The sequence below is a fragment of the Varanus komodoensis genome, unplaced genomic scaffold (genome assembly GCF_004798865.1).
Source record: "Varanus komodoensis strain SLA01 unplaced genomic scaffold, ASM479886v1 scaffold141, whole genome shotgun sequence".
Taxonomy (NCBI): Eukaryota; Metazoa; Chordata; class Lepidosauria; order Squamata; family Varanidae; genus Varanus; species Varanus komodoensis.
The window spans coordinates 170,409-179,033 of NW_025335413.1; the positions used below are offsets into that span (position 1 = coordinate 170,409).

The 8,625-nt window shown below is 44.8% G+C and overlaps 1 protein-coding gene across 1 annotated transcript; it reads right to left on the reverse strand.

Moving 5' to 3' along the window:
- Positions 1-1,751: 1,751 nt before the first annotated feature.
- LOC123020133 (zinc finger protein with KRAB and SCAN domains 7-like) lies at positions 1,752-6,190 on the reverse strand. The gene is made up of 4 exons (XM_044423554.1): positions 6,137-6,190; positions 5,027-5,470; positions 4,722-4,830; positions 1,752-4,285 (listed from the first exon to the last, which is right to left on the reverse strand). The coding sequence occupies exons 1-4, from the start codon at positions 6,188-6,190 to the stop codon at positions 3,423-3,425; spliced, it is 1,470 nt and encodes a 489-aa protein (XP_044279489.1). The 3' UTR covers positions 1,752-3,422.
- Between the last annotated feature and the right edge of the window lie 2,435 nt (positions 6,191-8,625).

The following is an 8,625-nucleotide window of genomic DNA, read 5'->3' on the forward strand; positions in this document are numbered from 1 at the left end:
TTTCTGTTAAACTATAAAAATATTTAAATCCATGCATAGTTCCGTTTCTCTAGCCAATAATACAAAGAGTCCCAAGTTTGATAGAAGTCTGTATCTGCTTTCTCCTTCAGAGACAAAGTCAATCTGTCCATTTTGGCACAGTCCAAGATCTTTTTTAGAATCAGTTCATCGGAAGGTGGCTCTTCACTCTTCCAATGTTGGGCGAATGCAATCCTCGCTGCAGCAGTTAACATTCAGAGTCAAATACATGGCTTGTTTACCAACATCATCAGGTATAATGCCTAATAAGAAAACTTCAGGTTTAAATGTTAGAGGTTTTTGTAACATTTCCTCAAGCCATTTGTGTATTTTAATCCAATACTTTTTTGCCTTCTCACAGGTCCACCACATATGATAAAAAATACCAGATTTGTGTTTACATTTCCAACATCCATTTGACATATTTGGAAACATTTAGCTAACCTATTTGGCGACAAATACCACCTATAAAACATTTTATACAGGTTTTCTTTGTATGAGCTATTCTTGTTCTCGTGAATCACAGCATACCTTCGCTTGTTAACCGAAGCATGACCCTGCCCATCAGAGGACCAGTTGCTGGCAGTGCCAATACGAGCTTCTGGTGAGAAGGGATGCCTTGCCAACGAGCGGAGCTGGGCACGCTGACACACCTGTAATCCACATAACTTCAGACCTCTCACCTGTATCAAGGTAGGCTTTGCTGTAAACAACAGAGAGTACATAATATGGGCACTTGACCCAGATCCTTTGTTCAGACTTCACGGACCAGTCTCACTATTGTTCACTGTTGATAATGAGCGCATTGCAAGTTATTCAACAGGTCAAGTCCTCTCCTTGTAAGCCAACCTAGACCTGAACCCACATTCCCCCAGCAACTGGTTTACTGCCTTTGGAGGTTGCATATAGCCCTGAGGACTAGCAGCTTTTCCTTATTTAACAGCATAAGAGGAGTGATGCTGGATCAGGCCAAGGTCATCTAATTCAGTAGTCTGTTCCTAGTGACCCACCAGTTGCCTATGGGAAACGCACAAGCAGGACACAAATGCCCATGTTCCACAGCAACTGACATGCACAGGCACACTGCCTCTGATACGGGAGGTAGCATATACATATATCGGCAGCCATGTATGTGCTCCATGAATATGTCCAATCCCTCTTTAAAGCTCTTCAATTGGCATCATGACATCTTGTGGAAGTGAGTTCCATAGTTTAAAACAATTCTTGTGTGAACAAGTCCTTTCTTTTCTCTGTCCTGAATCTCCCACCTATCAGCATCATGGGATGGTCCTTGGGGTCCTGGTATTATGCAAGTAGACAAACACACCCCTCTTCATACAATCAGTCCAGCATCAGCAAGGTAATTTCAGACCCTGGACCTCACAGTCTTCCATTGCTCAGCCCCCACAAAGAGAGCTGTGCAACAGTTCATCATGGGTTAATTTCCTCTCGAGGAGCTGCGGCCTATGCTAGCTGCTGTTATGAATATGTCACCCACATCCGGGGGGGCGGGGTTCCATGTCACAAGAACATGGCTGGTGGGGATGATGGGCTGTTGGATGGCTTTGGGGTTCTTATGAGCCGCCAATCATCTCCAACTTCTGAAGACGTTAAGAATGAGCACCATCCAAAATGTCCTGCCTTGACTGCCCCGCTCAGTGCTGGAACAGCTCAAAACTAAACAAAGGACTGAAAAGACACTCTTGGAGAGCTTCAAGGCACTGCATTCAAGATTTGATATTCTTTAAAGCATTTATTATTTGATTATTAACATGTATTCATTGCCTATCATAAAATTAAACCAAAAATATAATACAAACAATACACATTGCCAGATAACACCAACATATAAAATAAAAAGATACTATGACCATCCAGAGAGTTAAAAAAATAAAAAAATCACGTGATGTCAACATTAATATCAAGATCAAAAGAAAGGTGAACTTTCCCAAACCATCTTTAAAAAGATTAAGTATGTTAAAATAAACCCAGGAGCTAAAACCTATTGGTCTGGTGATGAAAAAATGTTATATCAGGTGCAAGGCAAGCCTCTCATCATCATCATCATCATCATCATCGGGGTCTTCAAAGTTTCCATACTTTGATATTTTATAAATATATTTTATATATGTATTGCTGCTGGCATTAAAAAGATGGTACGACACTAGGAAAAATGCATCACAAAGGAAGGTGACTATATAGAAAAGTGATGTTATTTGTTTTTGGAATTCTTAATAGTTTTAAAAAATGCGGAAACTTTGTGAAGAGCCCTCGTAATAATAATTGCAGCAAGGCCTTGATGAAAAGGCCCATTTTTCAGATGTACTTCCGCTGGAGACAAAAGCAGAGAAGGGGCCCTTTTAAGGCATGGATAGGTATTTAGTTAGTTAGTTTTTATACCACCCAACAGCGGAAGCTCTCTGTAGGTACCTACATCTTTTCAACACCAGGGAAGTTCCTTCTGTTCAACCAGGCTTATCCCAAAGTCTGTCAAGGTGTCTTCAGGATGTCTCTTACTTTGCCAAGCAGCTAGACGGCCAAATCTGGCTAACTCAGTGCAACATTTTGGGGCAGGAGGGCTGTGGCGAAACATGATTCACTATGCCTTTAATGATGCCAGCTTCCTTCCTGTCCCCTGGAAAGCCCCAAAAGCCCTTCCCCAAAGCCATTCCTACAACCTTGGTCCTTTCTGCTCTGGTTAAGAGGTGATGAGAGAAGGATCCAAGGCCATAGTCCCAGCTAGGAGGCAGGAGCAATTTTCTGAGCCTGAGCTTAAGGCTCAGACTTAAGTCTTAACAAGACTTAAAACAATTTAAGTCTTGTAACTTGCAAGTCCGAGAAAAGCAGGGAATCGGAGATTGCTCTGACCCATGCTTCCAATGAACAATATTGGTTCTCATGGTGGTTCTGTCTTTCCTCTTCTAGTGTTTACTCTTGTATGGCCTATTTAAATTAAAATGAACTTTGCCCAGTTGGTGTCATTTCCACACCTGAAAAAATTGAATTGTGTAGGGTTGTGGTGGTTGTTGTTATTATACATTTCTATACTGCCAGTGTCTCTGGGCTGTTTACAACAATAAACATAGAATCATACATTCAAGTCATCTGTCCAGATTTTAAGCAGACCTGACCCCGCTTAGCTTCTGAGACAGCACTTCAAGCCATAGGTCTGAGTTCTTGTAGAAAATCTTTCCATATTTCAAGTGTGATGTGCCTTTATGGGTTGTCTTTTATTATTTTAAGGCTTCCTCTATAAACAGAGCCCAAATTGGACTCTAGCATACCCCAGAGTAAATCCTTTGGAAAGTTACATTTCCATTCTGTGTGAAGGTCTCTCCATGTGGCCTCTTGGATGGAAACTACAGGAATGAGCAAACAAGAATCAGTTTCCATATGCTCAATGTTTATATCTTTCCCCCTGTGTGAATTCTTTGATGAACAATAAGGGACCGTCTCCAAAGATAGCACTTTCCACACTCCAAACACTTAAATGGTTTTTCCCCAGTGTGGATTCTTCGATGTTCTATGAGGTGTGAGGTCCGATTAAAGCACTTTCCACACTCCAGACACTTAAATGGTTTCTCCCCTGTGTGGATTCGTTCATGTGTCATAAGTTGTGAGTTCTGGGTGAAGCTCTTTCCACACTCTGAGCATTTAAAAGGTTTCTCCCCCGTGTGGATTCTTTGGTGTGACATAAGATGTAAGCTTCGACTAAAGCTCTTCCCACACTCCATGCATTTAAATGGCTTCTTACCAGTAAGAGTTACTCGAGGGGTACGTAAGTGAATTTTATGAGTGAGTCTTTTTTCACACTCCAAGCATGTAAATGCATTCTGCTGAGTGTGAATACACTGATGTAAAGGGAGTGACTCTCTCCAAGGTAAGCTTTTTCCACACTCCGGACTGTTCAATTCTTTCTCTGCTGGATGGATTCTTTGATGGGAGGGGTGATATTTCAAAACGCTAAATGCCTTTCCGCACTCACAGCATTTGAAAGATTTATCCCCTGTGAACGTTCCCCTCTTAAGAGCAAGTGATGAGTTGCAACTAAAGTTATTTCCACACAGAAGACAACGGCACCTCTCCTTTCCTTTGTGTATTTTTTCTTGGACTGGAATTCCACTGCCATCACTCTGAGAAGCAACGGTCTCCTCTGTTCTCTTCTCTTCTTTTTCATTTCTTGTGCTCTGCTCCTCATTACACCTCTCTGCTTCCAGCAGAAGCTCACATATTTCTCCTTCATCTGCCTTTCTGCACCCATCCCTTCCTGGAAAGGAGAAAACAATGGGTAAAAACCCAAAAGAATAAAGGACCCAGGAATGTAAGGACTGACTTCAGTCATCAGTTGTTGTCTTGTGGGAGTGTATACTACCAGGCATGGGTAACGTCAGAATTTTTTTGACCCCTTCGGACTCCTTTCGTGGGTCATTCCGATGGGAGTGGTGAAAGGGTCCTGTAATATTTTGCTTTGTTAATAGTGTCCACAGCAGTGAGGTACCCCCGTGCATCAGCATGAGCTGAATTCCCGAAAAGCAGCAAGAGTGCCCAAGGAATTACAACGATCTTTTCAGCACTTGCAAACTGATTCGAGCAGTCATGAGAAAGAGACACTTTTCTGAAGAGACCTGGCTCCCAAAATTCTCCTCCATGACTTCCATGCGCAGGGCTCTTTTGGTCTGGAACCAGCAGGGCCTGCTCCTTACCCAGTGTGGTGGCCTCTTCATCCAGTTCCTGTATAGTCCACCTCTGCCTGGGATCTGCGGCAGCCTTCTCGGACTCTGTATTAGCAGCATCAGATTCTACAAGCAAATCCTGCAGCAGAAGAAGCAGTGAGAATTATTAACAGAAAGAATCAGAGAGAAAATGGTACAGAAAGAGCAGCAGGGGCGGCTTAGGGCATCCATTTCTTTAATGATTTCCAAAAAATATGGGCAACTGCTCTCCATCTTTCTACCATCCTTGAAAATATTCTTGGCCCTCTGAAACTAGCAGGGCAGAAAGTTCTCACCTGTTCCTTGTCCTCCGCCTGGCCCAGGAGGAAACTTTCGGCCAGAGCCACTGCCTGGGAACTGGTCTCCGGTTCACATTCTCTGACCCAGCTCTCCATCTCCGGTGGCAGGATGCTGAGAAACTGGTCCAAGATCACCAGGTCTAGCATCTTAGCCTTCGTGTGTTGCTCTGGCTTCAGCCACTGGTGGCAGAGGTCGTGAAGGCGGCTGCAAACCTTGCGCGGGCCCTGGGCTTCCTCATAGCCAAAGTGCCGGAAGCTCTGGCGGTGTGCCTCGGGGCTGGGGCTCAGCTCCCCCTGGATCCCCACCGTTTCCCAGAATTCTTTGCAGCTCCCATCTGGAGATAATTCCTGCTCTTCCATCTTTGCTTGGCGTACAAAGGCGGCCTTTAACAAGGCTGCAGAATCGTCTGCCTCTTCTGAAGGCTGAGACTGGCAAAATGCCTGGGGAGACCAAGCTCTGCAAAGCCAAGAAGGTGTTCTGTAAATGAGCTCTCAGGGCCTGGCTGGTGGCAGGATAAAAGCCTAAACTCAGAGCCTAGAAATAAGAGGGGCTGAGGCCTTTGTGGAATGCTGTGTTCCTCCCATCGCACCATCCCAAATAACTTTCCACACCCCCTTCGGCTTCCTTTGCACACCTGCTCACAGGCCCCTTTCTACTTGGTAGCACATCTAATTGATTGCATGTCTCTGGAGAGACACTGTGTTGCTTTTTAATCTTTACGCCATGGGTCCTCAAACCATGGCCCGCCATGCTCATTTGTCTGGCCTGCCTCATTGCTTTTGGACTCGCTCGGAAAAAACGATCTCTGAGCGAGTCCAAAAGCTCTGAGCCGGCACAGGCATTCTTTGAAACTGAGCAGAGAGCCAGTGCACGCGCCTAATTGTAACAGCTCAACTGTGCGTGCGCCGCCACCCCCCTCCGCCCATTGCATGCATATACAGAGCAGGAATACGGAACGGGAAACAGAAGGGAGGAGGGCGGAAGAGAGAGAAAGAGACGAAGACACTAAAAAAGGATTGAAGGTAAGAAAAATATAACTTTTAAAATCCATTTTTAAGTAAGTGAGCCACGTCCCCGGGCTGCGGGCCAAGGCATGGCCCCCTCGCCAAGCCCAGGGGCAGCTGCTCGAAGGTGGCCGTGGCTTTCCCAGAGAAGGTCATGGCGGAGGCATGGGGGCCGCGGCCTTCTATGGGCAAGCTGCCACCATCAAGTGGCTGCCATGCTTCTTCCCCCTGCACTGGGGAGAGGTGGGAGGCACCCCGCTTGGCCAGCTGGGACCCCATCCCTCGCCTCCTCTCGCCTCGGAAAGAAGCCCTTACCTCGGAGCCACCCCGCGCTTGCCTCTCTGGCCTCCCACTTCCTTGGAACTGGGGCAGAGGCAAGGACTTTAATTTCCATCATGCCCTACCAGCATGGCCAATGGAAGTTGTAGTCCAACTCATCTGGACAGTACCAGTTTTGGCAAGGTTGCACTTAAAACACGGTAGTCATTAACTGCATCCAATTACAGCCATTGTGTATTGTGGGAATTGTTCTGGGCTGACTTGCTTCAAATACTAAGAGTGGCATTAACAGTATTTATCCTTAGTGTTTTTGCCTCATCCTTTGTAAATGCCAGTTGCAGTTACCAGCTGCATTATGCAAAATACTGTATTTAGTGCCTTGGCTGTGTTGCAGCTCTGTCCCTTGAATATGGACATGCTCTTCCCCACCTCACCTTGGGCTTCTGCTGCAGGCCGAGGGAGTGGAGCAAACACTTTTTAACTTTAAAATTTTCATTAATTTTTAAATTATTTAAATTATTTTTTTAATGTGCAGTGTGCATAGGAATTCATTCATATTTTTTTCAAACTATAGTCTGGCCCCACAACAGTCTGAGGGACAGTGAACTGGCCCCCTGTTTAAAAAGTCTGAGGACCCCTGCTTTAGATTGTGCCTAAAACCACTCTTAGTGCTGTGTAAACAGCACTGCTGAACCAGGAACAGATCAGATGAGAGGCAATATGGAAGAGAATGGGTTCAACACTCTTTACATGAGCAGAGGCTTATCTTCTAGCTCACTAGTCAGCTTTTGGAATTACCTTGTCTTGGAGTGTCAATAAAGATCTGCGTTGCAAAGCGGCTGACTGGTGTTTTGGGGCCTAAGGGCAAGAATGGAAGGGCAGAGCTCAGTCCCGGGTTCAAATCCTCACTCAGAAATCAGACAGATGTACGGCTGCAAAGTCTGCCGTTTAACCAACTCTAGTCTCAAACTGGGGTGTGGGGCAGTCTAAATGAATTATCCAGCATGACTTGTCGGGAGTATCAAATTAGGAAAGGAAAGCATTTTTGGAAACAGGAACAAATTCCTGAAAACACACAGGTTGGTTATAGCTTGGATCTGCCTTGGGTGAAAAGCACGACAGTGCAATGAAACACGGGTTCTTCATATAAACAAAGCGGGAAAGCAATTCGAGAGGGTAAACTGCATTGCTGGTGCTTGCGGCAATCCCAGGAAAGTCTAGCTCCGGGGTCGGCAACCTTTAACACTCCAAGAGCCACTTGGACAAATATTTTTCCCACACAAAAGAAAACACCGGGAGCCGCAAAACCCTTTTGACATCTAAAATGAAGATAACACTGCATACATCGTTTTTTACCTTAATGCTACGTATATCTTCATTATGATTTAGCTGCAGCTCTTGTTCAGTCACTAAAACTGTTATTTTTAATCTTACATTATAAACTAGTAGGATTCCTTTCCTATATTTTGAATAGGAGAACAGCTTCCTGAAGAGTCAAAGTCAGTGCTAAAGGGCTGCATGCATTAACCAGCAAACCCCATAAGTTCATCAGCAGTAAAACCAAATGAATCTACCTCCCCTCCCCCCCGTACCATTAAACGTTTGGTTTTCATCAGAAACTTTTCTTCGATTTATCCATGGTTGGCCTGGGGGGGAGGGGAGAGCTCAGTAAATGGGGTGTGGGGTGCTCAGATCGGGATATAGGTGTGTTTAGTGACGGATTAGCAGATAAACAGTCAAGTGCTGTGAATTGCAGCTTTTAACCTTCAGATGAAGGAGATCACATTGGGACAAAGAGAATCCTTTCAGCAGCGCTTCTGTAAAATGAGAGCCTGCAGAAGCTTGTTCAGCAGAGGAATGTAGCGATTTACTTAACTAGCTAGCAAATCAGCTGCGTTTTTAGTTGAGCGGCGTGTTTTGAGCGACAGAGCAGAGGGATCCAAGAGCCATGCGTGGCTCTGGAGCCGCAGGTTGCTGACCCCTGGTCTAGAAGGAGTAAATTTGGGAGCAAGAGTCCTGTGGGAAGATGCCTAGACAGGTCACTGTGGCACTCTAGTTTCTCCTAGTCTACATCACAGGGTTGTTGTGAAGATTAAACAGGAGAATTGAGGGCTACACCAAGCTCCTTGGAGGAGAGTTAGGATATAACCAATATGTAAAAAGGTTCGGGGAATATTTCCATGTGGAGTGAAGGAGGGTTTGTCAATCCCCTTCTCTGCCCCTGCAACCCAGAACTCTCCTTACTTTTTTATAATAATAATAATAATAATAATAATAATTATTATTATTATTATTATTATAACATTTCTATG

What these genes read in the sequence shown, in the direction of transcription:
- LOC123020133 (XM_044423554.1), bottom strand. Translation starts at nt 6,190, where the DNA reads ATGACCTTCTCTGGGAAAGCCACGGCCACCTTCGAGCAGCTGCCCCTG. An exon ending in AGCAGCTGCCCCTGGGCTTG is followed by an intron (nt 5,471 to 6,136) that starts GCGAGGGGGCCA and finishes TGGTCTCCCCAG; the next exon opens with GCATTTTGCCAGTCTCAGCC. An exon ending in TGAAGAGGCCACCACACTGG is followed by an intron (nt 4,286 to 4,721) that starts GTAAGGAGCAGG and finishes TCTCCTTTCCAG; the next exon opens with GAAGGGATGGGTGCAGAAAG.